General features: G+C 42.3%; 3 protein-coding genes across 3 annotated transcripts; all 3 read right to left on the bottom strand.

Moving 5' to 3' along the window:
- Positions 1 to 301: 301 nt before the first annotated feature.
- Positions 302 to 5,724, bottom strand: zp3d.2 (zona pellucida glycoprotein 3d tandem duplicate 2). Its single transcript, XM_041942278.1, has 9 exons — positions 5,712 to 5,724; positions 3,976 to 4,466; positions 3,358 to 3,473; positions 3,151 to 3,254; positions 2,409 to 2,583; positions 2,168 to 2,273; positions 1,941 to 2,029; positions 1,781 to 1,854; positions 302 to 696 (listed from the first exon to the last, which is right to left on the bottom strand). Exons 1-9 carry the CDS (start codon positions 5,722 to 5,724, stop codon positions 302 to 304), a joined length of 1,563 nt encoding a protein of 520 aa, XP_041798212.1.
- A 57-nt stretch (positions 5,725 to 5,781) lies between these two features.
- On the bottom strand, positions 5,782 to 7,006 carry LOC121610940 (sperm acrosome membrane-associated protein 4-like). Its single transcript, XM_041943270.1, has 3 exons — positions 6,868 to 7,006; positions 6,311 to 6,430; positions 5,782 to 6,140 (listed from the first exon to the last, which is right to left on the bottom strand). Exons 1-3 carry the CDS (start codon positions 6,917 to 6,919, stop codon positions 5,935 to 5,937), a joined length of 378 nt encoding a protein of 125 aa, XP_041799204.1. The 5' UTR covers positions 6,920 to 7,006; the 3' UTR covers positions 5,782 to 5,934.
- Positions 7,007 to 8,513: 1,507 nt separating this feature from the next.
- On the bottom strand, positions 8,514 to 16,648 carry ccdc105 (coiled-coil domain containing 105). The gene is made up of 8 exons (XM_041943269.1): positions 16,341 to 16,648; positions 15,301 to 15,585; positions 14,868 to 14,972; positions 13,887 to 14,037; positions 12,696 to 12,862; positions 12,504 to 12,599; positions 12,299 to 12,412; positions 8,514 to 8,801 (listed from the first exon to the last, which is right to left on the bottom strand). Exons 1-8 carry the CDS (start codon positions 16,644 to 16,646, stop codon positions 8,589 to 8,591), a joined length of 1,437 nt encoding a protein of 478 aa, XP_041799203.1. The 5' UTR covers positions 16,647 to 16,648; the 3' UTR covers positions 8,514 to 8,588.
- Between the last annotated feature and the right edge of the window lie 547 nt (positions 16,649 to 17,195).

The raw sequence follows: 17,195 nt of genomic DNA, 5'->3' as shown, positions 1-17,195 counted from the left end.
TGTTTAATTATGCTAAGATAACTGGATGATGATTGATATTAAGTGGATAGATATGACAGTGGTATCATTGAGTGGTACTTCACGAAATATTCAACAATTTCTTTAAAGAGTTAATATTGTACTGTAAGTGACAACGGCAATCCACTTGCACAGTTAGTGCCAACAACTTTCTCGAAATGTGCTATAAAAGAGACCACATTTGCACAAAAAATGTCCACAGATTATTGGACTATTGCTTTGAGCTTGTCAAGAATCATGCAATGAGCCACCTGGACAGAACTCAACACTGTTAATCTCAGCTTTATATGTCAAAATCAAAGATTTCTTCAAATATTGTGCGAGGTTCTGTGAACTTCTCCTCCTCCACAACAGCTGAGCCCTTCGCCTGCTTCTCCTCACCTTCCACCTCAACCCACGTCACTCCTCCACCTCCGAACGGCCACTCCAACTCCTTCACCATGCTCTTCACCTTACCCTTTGGAGTCACTGCTGTCTTTTCAGGCTTTGAAGTCGTCCTCCATTCGGTCACCTGTCTGGTAGTCTGTAGTTGTGCTGCTGCTGCTGTTGTTGTGGTGGTGATGGTGATGGTGGCGGTGGTTGCGGTGGCGGTGGTGGACATCGCCTTCCTCTTCGGGGCTGTGCTGGGTTTCATGTTTGGCTCTATTGTCCACGGCCTGCTGCTGATTATTTTGGTCACTGGGAAATGTTGAATTTATGTTGAATATAATTTGTTACAAAATTACGAGAGAGGTCACAATTAAAAAAGAAAGAAATAAAAAGATACTTGAATTCACAGGTGCCATTTTTTTCTACAAAATGCATAAAAACAGGTTGCATAACTACAACGTATCAGTTTCTTAGATGTAGCAGATGAAACATTAGAATATATTTCATCTAACAGTAAGTTCCTATTATGACAGTTATGTTTAAACTCTGTAATAATACAGTGGTTTATCTTATTTTTGTATTATTAACAAATCACATAAAAAAAGACAACAACATGTTCGTCAGCGCCTCAATAATTTCTAGCTTCTCTTTATGGGTGTGATGACCCCTGGTGTCTTCTTCGGGTTTGAGCAGGCACTAAGCTGTCTCTGCTTACTCTGCAGGTGGTTGATTAGCATGATAGTGAAGTGTTGCCACGTTATGCAAGTCCTGGCGGCACGTTAACCACTGTCTCTCTCCACTCTCCTCCACAGGCACACCCCACGCCCAGTTTACGTTCCCTTAGTTTGTTCTGTTTTGCACAATATGACACTCTCACCCACATCCTTCACTCATGCACACCACACGCCGCTGACTTGACTGATACTGGGTTCATCTGGTTTTCAGTTAAACTTACTTAACTTTATACTATACTTAACTTTTGGCCACTTGAACCAGGTCATAAAACCAGGCCACAAATATGTAGCTTGATTTAATTAAATCAACAAACAAAAATACTGAACTTAACAAAATTCCAATAATTTGCTAAACGTTATTCCAGAAGGGGCAAATGCTGCATTTAGTGGGTATTTAGAGGAGTAGGTCAGTGTATGTGGGATTGACTCAAAATAAACCACTGTGTTCATTGTAATGAAGGAACATGTCAGTGTAGCTCAGTTATGTGTGGACAACAATGGAGGTCTGTGGCACAGAGGAATAAGAGATATCAGGCTGTGATGACACACACAAAATTTTCTCTTCATGGGTTTTGTTGACAACATAGAATTAATCCAGCATTTCCATTATTGGTAATAAGGTTAGTATTATTGGGAAAATGAGGGAAGCAAAGACTCACCAGTGGATGCAGCAGAGCTGCAGTTGGAGTCGCAGCAGGTGCACACCGAGTCTGATCCATACAGCTCAACCCATCTGAGAAAAACAGCGATGATCAAAAATTGTATGTCACATGTGAAACTTTTTATTTCTCATTCTTTGATTTATTTGAGGAAACTAGCCTTCTTGCTTTTGTGTTGTAGTTGCAGGACTTTGCTGTAGGTGTTGGGGTAGAACTGCCCACGGACAGGCTGCAGTGCATGTAGAGCTGCTACAGGAGACCAGACCACAAGACTCACTATCAGTCTTTCAGCACAGTATTCAAACAAGCTGCTATGGCTGCAGAAATAAACAATTACACAAAAAAGACAATTCTTTTGGGGTAATAACTTAAAGCATCTCTGCTCACCCGGCCTGTCATTCCCTTGAACAAGAAGGCATCCACAGAGAATCTCACAGCATTGGTTTTATATGGGATGAATCTGGAGCGGCTGTCCTTGCTTTCAACCATACACCTTCATCAGAGGGAGATAAATCTTGATCACAAACATGTTCTAACTTTTTACACATATCAGTTTCTTTCTAAATAAAAACTGAGTGATAATAAATCTCAAGATCTCCTCTTTGTGTGAGAGTGAGGTGTCTATTACCCAAAGTTTTTCACAACTGTAAACTGAGGCATGGAGGTGTGGGACTTCTCGGGAGTCGCGTAACACGAGTGGATGTACAGTCTTTCGTCTTGGGACATGGACGGAGCCTCGGCCTCAAAGTACATGGGCTTCCCTAGCACATACTGGTCTGAGGGAGAAAGCCTTTCCCACTGAGCTGAAAGACAGAAGGAAGCAGTCAGACAACAAAAACGGCATCAAGTTCAAATATATATTAGTATAACTTTTTCAACATTTGCAATGACAGTCGAGTGGCTAATCCGGTTAATAGGGTTATACTGGTAGTATTGATAATCTTGATTCAACACAACCACATTTAAGCACAACATGGACATTAACCATATCACTTTGATCACCAGTGCAACTTCTGTCTGTGTGCACACTGAACTGTGTAGAAGAGACTCAGCTTTCTAGTCTTTGAGAACAAGTCAGCAAAACCACAACAAAAGCATCCGTCTCTCAAAAAAGACTGCACTGCGTATGATGCAACTTTGACATGCTGACATGACTTTCAGTTAATATAATCTAATCATTTTAAAAACGTGTTGTTAGACGCCATTGGAACTAAGACATGCAAGATAATATTTGTCCACTGTTTAGTCCACAGCCATCCATCCAATTTGAAAAAGCACTGAAAGCATTGTTTCTAATGCTTGTCAGGACCTTTGAGAGGTCACAGAAATTAGCTGAGGACTGATAAAGACACTTTTTTTGCAGGTTTTACCATTTCTTGGAGTCAGAATGAATTTCACTCTGTTCTTCATTGGTTTGAAGATCTTGCGCATCCGCATCTTTGGTGTGTAGCCAATTTTGTAGGAGTATTGGTACCTAAGCAGCAAATACATTGTCCAGATTAAAAATATGGGATTTCTATGTGATAAAGATCTTAGTGCAGAATGCTCTCTGGTCCGGACCCAGCACCAGTCTTTACCTGTTGTAATAGCAAGCAACGGGCAGGGTGAAGGGCACGGCTCGCCTGATTGGTCCTTGGAGCCTTGGTGGATCATACTGCAGTATGTTTGAATAGGCCACCTGGTTATTACTTATCTGCAAAACACAATGAGCTAAATCACGAATCTTCATTTAACAACACTAAGGGTCTACCACAGCCATGCTAGCAGCTCTGTAAAGCAGTATTTCCTGTAAGCACAGCGAAGCGTTGAGCTAAATGCTAACATCAGCATGCTAACAGTGCTGACATAAAGATGGCACGAGATGAAACATTATTTTCCATCCTCATGATGAAATGAATGTGTACCAAATCTAATGTAACATAAATGACTGATTGATTGTCAAAAGAGACTAACTTTTGCAGCCCCAGCTGTGATATTTTCACTTAAAAATTTTAAATGTCAGTCTCCAGGTGGCGCTAGAGGAATGGTCAAGTAATCACCAAAATCAGCAGGATTCATCCTAGAGGAACCTTGAATGTCTGAACTAAATTCACAATTTGTGTGAGTCACCCATCACACCGGGAAAGAGACCCCTTGTGTTAAGCCACAAGCATTGCTAAAAACTGTTAGCATGCAAGCTAATTGTTGGAGCTCACCGTGCGTTTGTTTCCACATAAATCGAGGTCATATTCAAAATAAAGGTAATCTGTCGTAGATTTACTTGGCTGGCATGTCCCCAGTTTGATCTGAGAGTGCGGGTCACCGGAGCCCAAAATGTTCCTCCGCACCTGCACCAGCATTTTCTTCAGCTTGCACGAAGTCTTTACGGAAACACCCGAAACACTAGGCTGTCCGGTCTTCGGCCGAACCGGGAGGAGGACTTCCCGGACGGCCTCAGGTAAAGGCTCTTGCCCGGTGCCTCTGGCTGGAGAAAAATGCTCCTTCTCCATCAGCGGCAGCCTGGAGTCCATAAACACGGGGAGGTGCAGGTACGGCGGCGGAAGAGTCGGTGTTTCTCTCCGGGAGACTTGTCTCATCACTTCGGTGGTTTGATTTAAAGCCTCCGGCGTCGGTAGAGCTCCTCCATCGGTGGAAGACAACAGCGGCCACATGAGAAACAGTGAGAGGTAAACCATGCCCGAAACTCCTGCTCAAAAACAGTAAGTTTAATTTGTATTTTAAGGTTTAGACTTATAAATTTAATTTTAACTAAAGAACAATACGTTATCACTGACGCTGTTCTCCTCAATTTGGAGCCAAATCAGCAGCACCTGGTGAAGTGAAAAGGAGGCAGAAAGAAACAAAATGGCGCCGCCCAGTGGTTGTTTCATGAAAATCAACTTGATGGCAGGTGTATCGTTCATGTTTGTCCCGCTTCAGTTATTTAAGTAAGTAAAACAGCAAGTGAGAGCATTAAATTCTGCCCGGAAGTACAAAAAAAAAAAATATATATATATATTTTTGAGAGTATACTGCGCATATTCATTCATTTATTCTGGTTTATTACAATATTTAAAGAAATTCTCGATAGGCTACATTGCAGTTAGTTGTCGTTTGACATAAACAGAACAATACAAAAGAAATTATTTTACATGCTTAAATAAAAGCATTAGGTCCAAAAAAATTCTAATTCAATTCTGTCTTCACATTAATAAAATTCCTAATAAGCATGGTGATGTTGCAACATTTTCATTCATTTCAGTGTGCAACATAATAAGACTCCTTTGCACCTTTACATAGTTCTATACTGAGTACTGAGTTCTGCTCAGATTTTACGTGGATCACATGAGTTTAAGGACACACTACATATGTACATGTCCATCACTGAGCACAAGCATTGGCGTAAAAAATCAACTTCCTTGTTCTGTATGTCACCTGAACAAGGTAATTCTCAAATGATCTTCAATCAAAGGTCCACCTTTTGGATACAGTGAGTTAACAATGAATTCAGGATTTAGTTCACAGTATTTCTTGCATTTGTGCCAAGTAATCTCAGTCAAGTGTACAGTGATTGAGTCTGTCACTCCCATCACTTTGTCCGTTCATGATCATTTTCAGTCAATCTGAATATATGAGCCACTGATCATAATGCATTTACTCAAGAACCGGTTTATTTTTCTCATTAAGGCCTAATTGAAGCACTGCCTGTAACATACATGTTGGGTTTGGAGGTCCGCTCTCCAGGCACTCACTCCGGCCATGAGGAGGGTCTCAGTGCCACGTTATCCACCACATAGTCTGAAGTGAGAGTATTTCATCTTTACTCACCTGTATACAGCTCAACTAGAATTGGATTTAATTTGTTAAAATCACTGAAAACCTACATTACTGTACTGAATTCTGCTATTGCCCACTCTGTATGTGTAAATACGACACAGTGTAAGACACACACCTCTGACACTCATCCCCTCCAAAAGCAAGCTCTGCAAGTTAGCAATAATCATAGAAAAAGAGTATTTTTCTATCTCACACTCAAGGTAAAACAAAACACAGATTAGTGCAGAGTTACTAAAAGGAAGTTGAGTACAATATCAGTCTATTAGAGGGCAAAAAGGCAACTTCACTTCATGTGAATTAAACTAATTCTCTTCCACATTGCTTTAATATTTCTCCATTCACCAAAGCCAGTATGAAATAAGCAGTGTGAGTAATGTGCCGGTCCAGCAGGGGGCAGCAGGTGTCTCAGCTCCGTTGCACAGGTGTGTGTTGCAGCATTCATTGGTGAAGGTGAAGTTGAGTCCCATGGTGTATTTTTCACCTGTGACCCCACACAAGGAGGGAAGGATGCAGCTCTTCTCATACAACACCACACGGAAGTCTCCTGAAAATCATTAGTTCAGTAGAAACATCAGTTTGGGAGTCACAAAGACACACACATGCACAAAATAAACCATCGACTCATCGCCAGCTGTGCCTGGAACCATCTTTCTCAGTTCATTTTCTCTCTTTTGATTCCTTTAAATTTTATTGAGTAATTGGAGGCGTCCTCACCTTTCTCGCCCACAGCTCTGCTGGACAGACACACCTGTCCAGGTGGACACTTCAGGGGGAATCTGATACAGTCCAGAGGTGAGACGGCGGGGAACACACAGGTGTAACAGAAGAGGGGGACTGAAGGACAGACGTGTTGGTTAAAACTGTCCAGATCCAAAACGTGATGAAAATGACAAAAACTGCACCATCCATTGCTCTGGATTTAAAAAACAATGACATGCTCAAGTGTGAACATTTTGTAAGTGATGAGCTCAAAAAATATATTAGTATTATCGGTAACTGCTGTTGTAATTTTTCAAGCCAAATGTCAAACATTCGTTGGTTCCAGCTTCTCAGATGTGTGGATTTTTTCACTGAATTGTTCAATTTTCACTATTTTCTACCATTTTAATAATCCAAACGCTTCCTCAATTGGTCGAGAAACTAATTAGCAAATTAATCAATGCTAAAAATAATTGTTAGTTGTAGTAGCCATTGCTGCAAAGGCAATTTACAATAAGTGTTTCTATTGGCAACAGAATGTTTTGTACATTCATACACACAAGCAAACTTACCCACAGCTGGAAGTAAACAGAGGAGAAGAAGAAGGCAAACCAGCTTCGACATTACTGGCTGTTTGTGTCTCACAGGGAGAAAATGTTCCCGCAGCTCGACTCTTCGGCTCTGAATGCCGTCTCTTTGTTGTTCTTTTCTAGAACAAACCAGCTGTCTTCATCTTGAGCACAAGAAACTTACAGTCAGCTCTATCCGGGACTTCTCGGCTTGCTCGGCCGGTCCTGCTGCAGAGATCTGAAGGTGAATAACTTCTTCTTCTCTTGTTATTCTGTTAAATAACTCCAGGAATGTCTACAGCCCAATACTTATGATTCAATTAGGCCGTTAGCTTCCCGTGACAGCCGTGATTTTACAGCACTGTCCAGGCTCACTGCCCTGCAGATAATAGCCCCATTCAGATTTAACAGCATCAACAGGGCTTTGTCTGGTTTAGGTTAGAATCTGGATAAAATCTTTTATGTCCACTTATGTTTTTTTTATACAGAATAAGAAGATTTGGCGTGCACTTAGGTAAAACTGGGCTGGTTTATTAGATCATGTCTTATTTCTTAATGAAAGACGTTGAGTTTGGTGGGAGGGCTGTCAAGTGACCTGCAGTCCCATGACTAGAAATCTGAGTAGGAAGGAGGTAGGAACGATGGTTTAACTTTATGGAAAATCTATTGAATTTACAGGTCTTTAATGCTGTTTTGGTTCACAAAAAAGGCAGTTTGTCAGTTTATATCTCAAAACAACATGTGATACTTTGGTTTAATAAGCAAATTAAGTGGATTACAGTGAGAAATGTGATCATTTCAATAGATAATCGTATTAAACACTACTCTCTCTATTCACTGCCTTTTTCTCTGTTTCTATGCGTCAGCCGGTTATTGTTCCTATCATGATAATGTTTTATTGCAGTAAAGATAACCAAATTAGACCATAATGAAATGGTTACGGCAAATAAATCTTGCCATTTCTTTTAACACTCAAAGAACAGCTGGTTTGTCGCATCAGGGAAATTAAGAATTTGTCAATTGCACATAAATGCAGGCCATGAACCTGAGACAAATCCTTAGAATTTGGCTGCTTTCTTCTGGACTAGGAAGTGTTAAGTCATGCATATTGTTTTGTGCATGTTTTGTTTTGACTTTAAAAAACTATTTGGACATTACGCCCATATGAGATGGTTGAAAATTTCATTCTGCAGCTACGGGTATTAGCCTGCTGCTGCAAGAGCCTCCACTCTCTCTGCAGGGATCTGCTCCCATTCAGCCACAAGAGCAATAGTGAGGTCCAACACTGATGTTGGGGGATAAGTCCTGGATCACTCACTGCACTCAAGTTAATTCCAGGGCTGTTGGATGGGGTTGAGGTCAGGGCTCTGTGCCCAGCCAAGCTCTTCTACATCAAACTGGGAAAAACGTTTATTTATGGATCTGACTTTGTGCATGGGTATAACTGAAACAGGAAGGGTCCCTCCACAAACTGTTGCCACAAAGCTGCAAGGACACCATTTCCTTCTTCTCTTTAACTGGAACTTAAGGGCCCAGCCAAAAGCATGAAAAACAGCCCAAGACCTGTAGTACACAAGATTACGTGAACAGGGATGTCTGCATAGTTTTGGCCACATAGTGTAGCTTTAATCAGATTTTATCAAGTACATTTCACACATGGCTGCTCCCGTTTTCTCACAACACACATAACACTAGCATCTCTCGCCGCTCGCAAGCTCGCTGCACTATGCAAGTTGGCTTCTGCACGCCCCCTGCTGGAGGAAAGCGGGCATGGCTCGCCTGTCGACCTGCTGGCGCCTCATGCGGATCACGTCTGCGTCCACCTGAGCTGCTGCACTCTTGCCGCGCTGGTCATCCAGCAGCTGCAGGCGGGCGCGCTGCAGCCTCGCCAGCTCACCTTCAGCGGACATTAGACATCGCCTCAGCACTGCACTGCCCTGAGAGACACACAGGAAACACGCTTAGCCTGGTTCGGACTGTTTGAGACACTCGGCGGCCGACAAAAGGGGAGGTTTGTGTTAAACCACTGAATGCTTTTTTTAATCTATGGTGTGAACATCTGCCAGTATATTTAGCTGTGAAGAGGTGCTGGCATGCACAATGTTTGTCTTTGTTTTCAAAAGCTGCTATGGCAATTTAACATCTCTAACTAAGTTTAAAGATACGGTGGAGGATGAACCGCTACCCCACAGTTTGTTTCTTTGCTGTATTCAGGTCAATGCAAGTTTTTGTGTCTCCTTTTTATCTGCAGCCTCGAACAGTTTTTGTAATGCCTGTGAATATTCTCATTCATCCAGGTCATTGTAAGCTTTAGGGCATTCAATCGTTCGCAACTGGACCTCGTCAGTTTGTCTTAGAAGACGTTTCGCCTCTCATCCGAGCAGGCTTCATCAGTTTGTACGCAACCAGACTAGATAGGACAGCTCTAGTCCAATGCAATGATGTTAGGTTCAAGTATTTATCCCCTGAGTGAGACCAACCCACAAAAACAAGAATGGTATCACTCTATTGTGAGGCAAACGATCCCCCCATTAAGGCGGGGTGTGTTGTGCCATGCGTCTGCTCAGTGCCTGTTTGGTTTCCCCAATATACAAGTCTGTGCATTCCTCACTGCACTGGACTGCATACACCAGATTGTTCTTCTGAGTGTGAGGTGTCCGGTCTTTAGGGTGCACCAGCCTTTGTCTGAGAGTGTTCCCAGGTTTGAAATGTACCGGGATGTTGTGTTTGTTGAAAATTCGCCTGAGCTTCTCTGATACACCAGACACATATGGAATGACGATGTTATGTCGTCTGTCCCTCTGGACTGCATACACCAGATTGTTGAACAATCTGGTGTATGCAGTCCAGTGCAGTGAGGAATGCACAGACTTGTATATTGGGGAAACCAAACAGCCACTGAGCAGACGCATGGCACAACACAGAAGGGCTAACTCTTCAGGGCTGGACTCAGCTGTTTACCTGCATCTCAAGGAGAAAGCACACTCCTTTGAGGATAAAAATGTGCATATTCTGGACAGAGAAGACAGATGGTTTGAAAGAGGGGTAAGAGAAGCTATCTATGTCAAGGTTGAAAAACCATCTCTGAACAGAGGGGGAGGTCTTAGACACCACCTATCTCCCACATACAATGCTGTCCTTTCATCTCTCCCTAAGAGATTCAAAGATTTAGCCTCTGAAAACAAACAACAAAGCCATTCACACATGGCTCAAGGAGCCTCCCAATGACAACAATGGGACACTTACGAGGCTAACGACTGTCGTTGACACCAAAGGGTTGCACCCCACCCCGCCTTAATGGGGGGATCGTTTGCCTCACAATAGAGTGATACCATTCTTGTTTTTGTGGGTTGGTCTCACTCAGGGGATAAATACTTGAACCTAACATCATTGCATTGGACTAGAGCTGTCCTATCTAGTCTGGTTGCGTACGAACTGATGAAGCCTGCTCGGATGAGAGGCGAAACGTCTTCTAAGACAAACTGACGAGGTCCAGTTGCGAACGATTGAATGCCCTAAAGCTTACAATGACCTGGATGAATGAGAATATTCACAGGCATGTTTCTGAACATTTTGGGTTGGCTACCCTGAAAATGGTGCGGGAATATGAAAGGTTGGCTCGGAAAATGGCGGATTACAGAAACCATCTCAGGTTTAACCTGAGATGCAGACAAAACGGCCTCACACCAGTTAGCCTACGCCTACGATCCACCATGAAAGGCTACAGGACTGACAAAATCCTGGAAAAGGCTCAAAAACAACTCCTGAATGAGAGAGTAAGGCAGGTCAATTTCACCATTGACAGCCTAAAAGTGAAATTTGACAACCTACAGTACAAACTTAGGTCATCACTACCTGAGGATGTCTGTAAGAAAGTCTTAGAATTCACTTTGAAAGCCCAACTTGCCCAGCATAACAAAACGAAAGACAGACAAGCAAAGAAATTTCAGAACTTGCAGTCAAGACATAACACTTCCAAGATGCAATGTCTTACCTGGAGGTAAAAAAAAGTGGTGACTCAACACAAAATGAGCTACAGAATAGATGGGTTAAGAATCTGTCTGACAGAGTGCTTACCCAGCCGGAGAAGGAGGTTTTAGCTAAAGGATTGAACTTTGCCATGACACCAGAACAAGTCCCAATAGTTGATCTGATAACGGCAACAGAATCAGCTATAAAGAAAAACAACCTAACGGCAACAGAAGGCGAACAGCTCAGGTTGAAAGTGTCGGCAGCTCTCTCCAACGCTAAACCTCCCCCTTCTAACCTCACCTATGAGGAAAGAAAAGCCGTGACATCGCTGAGCAAGGATGAAAACATCACAATCTTGCCAGCAGACAAAGGGAGATGCACGGTAATTCTACACACTAACGATTACCATGACAAGATTCTTTCACTACTCAATGACAGTAACACATATGAATGCCTGAAACGAGACCCAACCAGCGGGTACAAGAGAACAATCATAGAATATCTGCAAAGTTTGCAGAAAGATGGAGCCATTGACCGTTTGCAATACCACCGGTTATACCCACAAGAGTCCATCCCGGGCATCTATGGCTTCCCGAAAATACACAAAGAAGGCGCGCCTCTCAGACCTATTGTCAGCAGCATCAACTCTGTGACATACAACATTGCTAAGTTTGTGGCCAACATCTTAGCACCACTGGTTGGCAAAACGCCACACCACATCCAGAACTCAATGGACTTTGCAAATAAGGTCCGGGACTTGAAACTGACGAGGTCCAGTTGCGAACGATTGAATGCCCGAAAGTTTTTGTAATGTGTTGAGGCTGTATCAAGAGACAAGTCCCAGTATTGGTTTGGTTTGCTCAAGTGGATTGGGCTCTACAGAGGTGGGAGTGCAATATTACTTAAAGTCTTATTTTTTCCTTAGAAAGGTTTGTTTCTCAACTGACTCTATATTGAGCATTGTTTTCAACTTTTGGTACCACTTACTAATAAGAAATACTTACTACTACTACTACTTACAGCTTTATACATGAGTAATGTATATCGTTTGTAAGAAAAATGTGTGGGCTGCCAGGTTGTGAAAAAATTAAACTGCACTAATCAGTATTTCTTATATTATCACAATCTGCAGTGTGAAAGATGTTGGTCGTAGTCACAAACATGCAGAGAATTATTATCCAACTCTGCAGTTCCCACAAGCTCTACGAACTGTTTCAGCATCTTTTAGCTCGTTGTTTTGTTTTTTTGTTTGACTTAAAAAAAATTGTTGTTCATTAATGGATTTTGGTCTGGATGCTTTGCAGCTTTTTTCCAGAGGGTGGGTGATTAAATTACTGGAGGGTTGTTCGTCAGAGGACAATACACACCAGCCAAATGGTGTATCAAGTGGTTTATTTATTTATTTATTTTTTGTATTTGAACATATATATGTGTGAATAGACATTCAGAAAGCAGTAACTACCTGTATGAGATGAGCACCCTCAGGTAACTGTGTCCCTGGGTGTCTCTGATAAACCTGCACCAGAGGCTTGTTGAGTTTCTCTCTGGACAGGATGTCACCGCTGTACTCTGGACCCTGTACACACAATAACACGGGGGAAACTTCACCTTGTGCACATTGTCACTGAATCTCAAGTTCACCGATCCTGTTCCACAAACACACTAACCTGCGCTCTGTTGTGGCTGTGACGAATACAGTTAATTTCCCGCTGCTTGCGAAACACGGCCTGCCTGGTGGCTGCAGACGCCACAGTCAGGTTTTGCTGCCAAAGACAAAATGAAATGCAAACTGTTCTATTATTCTGACACCAAAATGATGTCAGAGTATCTCTGTGTGGAACGTGATGCATTGTGTCTACCTGCAGACTGATTGTCTCTGCCACTTTCTTCACCAGGCCATCATTGACGGTGCAGTGAGCAGCTTTCTGCCTGGCGATGGCACTGGTTAGCATCTCTCTGATGTTTTCCCTCAGTAGATGTGACTGGTTGACTGTCAGAGTGGACGACTCTAAAGCCTGTTTACATTCTGCAAGAAGACAAATTTACATTGATGAAAAGATCATTTAAACAAGCTATGGTGGACTGGTTCCTCACTGTTACCATTTACAACCATGTACCCTCAGTTTACACAGTGGGCCATTTTAAACTAGGATTTTATCTCAGATATTATCGGCAGGTGCATTGTTAGGGGCAATGTAGGTTAGTGATGGTAGTATGCTAGTCTTGATCTTTTTTGTATAGCATAGTATGTGTATTTGTCAGAAGTTCAGAATAGATATTACAATACAAAACAACACGTTGTGAAGGTTATGTACACAGTTATCTAGACATCCCAGTCAGAATAAACATATGCATGAATGCCTCCTGATGCTTGTTGTGTTGACTAATTTGACCAAATTGATCACATATATCATTTTAGTCTAGTTTTTTTTTTTATTTGAGGTTACTAAAATGTTTTTTCACACCTAGATTTAGTTTTTAGCTGAGTTTTAGTCAACTATATTAACCCTGGTACGTGATACTAATGCGCATTGCAAATTACATGTTCTGTACATAAGAAATTTATAAAATAAAGTGAAGGCCTGCAGTGCCTGAGCTGTACTTTGTGTTTTGTGCTAATTAGTTAAGGTAAGCATGCTGACACACTAAGATGTTGGTGAACAAGGTGAACATTATACCTGCTAAATGTCAGTATTGTCATAAGAAGCATGTAGCCATACTAGTGTTACAATGCCATTTAGCTCAAAACACCGAAGCATCACCTCACAGAGTTGCTAGCATGACTGTAGACTCTTAGTCTTGTTAATACTGGTCTACATGGCCAAAATAGTTCCTGTGCATACAGTCAGTTCACATTAACACACATTTGAACACTGCAGTAAACTGGTTTCTTCAGTTTTATACTCCACAAAAACCAAGTGCCAAACCACTACTCTGACCTGGCAAAAATCTGACTGGGATAAATATAAATAATTTTTTTTAGTTCTACTGTTTTCTGCCTAACATCTACATTGGTGTAGAAATGCTGCACAGTTTCGCTTTGAGTGCACCTGGTGTGAAGGGGCTGATGGGGTCTGTTTTGGTGAAGGTCTGAGCAGCGCCTTGGTGTCCTCCAGCGGAGCCGCTGTGAGGCAGCAGCTCCAGGACCAGAGCCCTCTCACTGGCACAGTCCAGCAGCCGTTTGCTGCTCTGACCCAGGGCCTGGAAGAGAGGGAAAGAGGACACATTAGGGCTGAAACTAACAATTAATCCCACTACTGATTAATCTGCCAGTTTTTTTTTCTCGACTGATTAATGAATGTTGCCTAATTTGCCTTAAGCCCAAGGTGACATCCTGAAGAAAGAAAAGCAGCAAATTTTCACACTGAAAACAGCTGGAACCACATTAACAATTAACACAATTAATCACTTAGTTGCAATAGTTGCAGGTGAACTATAAAAAAAATATATATATATAAATGGACAAATCATTTCAGTCTCCTGGTTCCTTTTAAGTCATTTTCACTAGTAGACTTGTGCTGTTTTGTATAGAGAAGGCTTTATTGTAAAAAGTTAACTTCTTATTATACGTGTCTTTGGCAGCTTTGTGGTATTCCCATCAGCTTCGGCTGTACTTTGTGTTTAGTGCGAAATAACAAATTAGGAGGAAGTGCATGTGAATGCTAACAAGCTAAATGATGATGAACATGGTGACCTCAAAGCAAAGCTGTGCACAGCCTCAAAGAGCAGCGAGCATGACTGTAGACTCAGTGTTGTTACTTGGTGCTTGAAATTCTAGGCCTCTTTGTATAGTAACACTTAATAACATCCATGCCAAAAAAACAACAGAAGTGGTGATAAGAGAAAAGGGTGGGGGTTATTTGGCGCATGGAAGCTTTGGCAGTGTTGTTTTTCTTCCATCACTCATGCCAGTAAATCACATGGAAGGGCAAGTGGAAAAGAGAGAGAAAGAAACGGAGAGAGTGGGGGGAGGAGGCTTTAAAGGAAAACGAGTCAACCGATGAAGACAGAACAGTAACGCTGCAAATCACCTGTAGCTGGGTCAGTGTGTTTCTCAGGGCTCCCTCCAGATCCTGTTTCAACTGGGCCAGCTCTCTCCTCTCACACAACAATAAGTAATCAGCACCATCTCTGTCCTGCAGCACAGCAGACCTGTCAGTGAACGCATCTCCTCTCCTTGACAAATGGAGCTCACAGTACAGAACTTAATGAATTAATCCACAGTCTGTTGTATCACTTACACCACATGGGGGGTTACATATTTATCACTCATTATTGAAAGGATTTTAAAAAATGATTTCATATTAGCAGTACTTTATCTGGATAAGTGTAAAAACAAAGTTTTACAGAAGTTTGAGAACCATTCCATGCATCATCATCAATGTACAATGTAAACTCACACTGTGTATAAAGTGAACTGGCTGCTTGGTTAAACGCGATAGCAGCCAAGTTGTGTAAACTTACGGTCTCAGCAAGGGCTGGCCTCCTGGTCCTCCACTCCGAGCTCCTCCTGTTGACAGTCAGACCATCCTTGAGGCTGCGCAGCATCCTCTCCAGGTGACCCCTCTCCTTCTCCAGCTTGGTGCCCTCCTGGGTCACCATGCCGGCCTGCCTGCGCAGCTGGCCCTCCACCTCCCGCACCATCCGCATGTACTCATAGGCCACAGCAACGCTGGCCCTAGCGCACTGCTCACGCAAGCTGGTAGGCGGGAACGGGGCCACAGACGTCCTCTGAGAGGCACTGGGGAACTTTAGAAGAAAGTTAAGACTGCAAATCCCAAAATGTCTGAATCAGTGGAGGAAAGTTACCAAGCACATTTACTAAAATACTGCTTAAGTACAATTTTAAGGTACTTGTACTTCATTTGAGTATTTTCATATCATGCAACTTTATACTTCTACTCCACTACATTTTTGCAGCTTTAGTTAGTAGTTACTTTACAGCCTTTAAAACAAGATTATTTGGCCTTAGAATAAACTGTCCTACAGTATATAAAGTAATAAAATGAGGCACCTCTACAACAACAACGGTAAAATGATGCCAATATGTCAATGCATCTGCAATAATAATAATCCAAAAATACATTACTACTGGGAATTAAGCCATTCTGTACAACGAAAACTCTCACTTTTGATACTTTAAGTATATTTTGCTGATAATACTATATTCAATGCAGAACTTTTACCTGTAAGAGTAAACTTATACTGTGGTATTAGATATTTTATTTCTGTAAATGATATGAATACTTCTTAAATCATTGTTTGTCAAAGCATCAAAGTCATTGTCTCACAGTCTAAACTTAATCTGGTGTGTTTATATTTGAAAACATCTCACCTCAGCCTACAACTCAAGAATTTAGATCTTAATTTAACTAACTTAAGTTTATCTTCAGACTCTTCAAACCAAGAGTCCAACATAATCACACTGATCAAATAATATCGTTTCGTCAGTCATCAGGTAGCCTAAACGGAGCAAATGGATCAGATCTGTCAACAAGCCTTACTTTTGCTCTCAGCATCGTTCCTGTCGTTTGGGGCATCGACAGTTTATTTTCGTAGATGGAGTCACGACTCTCTCCGCATTTCTCCTCAGCAGTCTTATCTTCGTTTGTTTCCGCTGTGCCGTCTGATCGCTGTGGGATGAGACCGGCGGCGGCGCTGCTGCTCCGGGGCCGGCTGCAGGTCCCGGAGCGCCCGGCTCGAGTCTGCTGAACCAGGCGCTCCGCCCGCCGGATGGAGCGGACCGTCCCATCGCGCCAAGACTGCGGTCCGATGGTGACAGATTTGAGGGGCACCGACTGGAACTGCATTCCTTCACACACGCTTTCCTCCATATAAAACGTTTACTATCAGCTGTTAGGTCTCTGAGCAGGTGACGATAAATCCCTCTACTTAGTCTTAACACAGCGAGGCATTTAGGGCAAAAATTCAAACACCTTTGTGTGAGGTTTTCAATTATCAGCTCCATAGCAACAGTTCCCGAAGTAACAAGAAACTCGAAGCGCTTGGGGGCAGTGAGAAGACAGGGGGCACTGTCATTCAACACTGGCTTTACTTTACAGTACTGCTGTTTCAGTTTTCAGATGCGCTTGGTTCCGGAAGTACGATTTCCATTATTTTGTTGTGACAATATAAGGTGCTCAACGTTGAAGCACATCTTCAGGTTGGGTCGACGGAAACTTTCCCGGTTGAATAGTCAATTCAAAACATTAACAAAGACGTTATAAAGCATTTGGCTCTGTGATAAAAGTCATAGGTACAACCCCGTGCACGCTGAACACGTCAAAGGGCTGCAAACTACTAATCCCAGGGTGCATTTCGGAAAGAAGAAACATCCAATCACAGAATTTAAAGTTATG

Source organism: Chelmon rostratus, chromosome 8 (genome assembly GCF_017976325.1).
Source record: "Chelmon rostratus isolate fCheRos1 chromosome 8, fCheRos1.pri, whole genome shotgun sequence".
Taxonomy (NCBI): Eukaryota; Metazoa; Chordata; class Actinopteri; order Chaetodontiformes; family Chaetodontidae; genus Chelmon; species Chelmon rostratus.
Note: the sequence above shows the minus strand (reverse complement) of the source record. Positions and strands in the feature narration are given on the sequence as shown.

Bases quoted from the DNA above. Each gene is read 5' to 3' on its own strand.
- LOC121610940 (XM_041943270.1), bottom strand. From the start codon at position 6,919: ATGTCGAAGCTGGTTTGCCTTCTTCTTCTCCTCTGTTTACTTCCAGCT. The intron at 6,431-6,867 runs GTAAGTTTGCTT...TCTGTCCTTCAG, and splicing joins CTGTTTACTTCCAGCTGTGG to TCCCCCTCTTCTGTTACACC. The intron at 6,141-6,310 runs GTGAGGACGCCT...AATGATTTTCAG, and splicing joins CAGAGCTGTGGGCGAGAAAG to GAGACTTCCGTGTGGTGTTG.
- ccdc105 (XM_041943269.1), bottom strand. From the start codon at position 16,646: ATGCAGTTCCAGTCGGTGCCCCTCAAATCTGTCACCATCGGACCGCAG. The intron at 15,586-16,340 runs GTAAGGCTTGTT...TTTCTTCTAAAG, and splicing joins GAACGATGCTGAGAGCAAAA to TTCCCCAGTGCCTCTCAGAG. The intron at 12,863-13,886 runs GTGCACTCAAAG...GTCTTCTTGCAG, and splicing joins CATCAGCCCCTTCACACCAG to AATGTAAACAGGCTTTAGAG.
- zp3d.2 (XM_041942278.1), bottom strand. The intron at 2,274-2,408 runs GTAATAGACACC...CCTCTGATGAAG, and splicing joins ACAGTTGTGAAAAACTTTGG to GTGTATGGTTGAAAGCAAGG. The intron at 697-1,780 runs GTGAGTCTTTGC...AACATTTCCCAG, and splicing joins CAGCTCTGCTGCATCCACTG to TGACCAAAATAATCAGCAGC.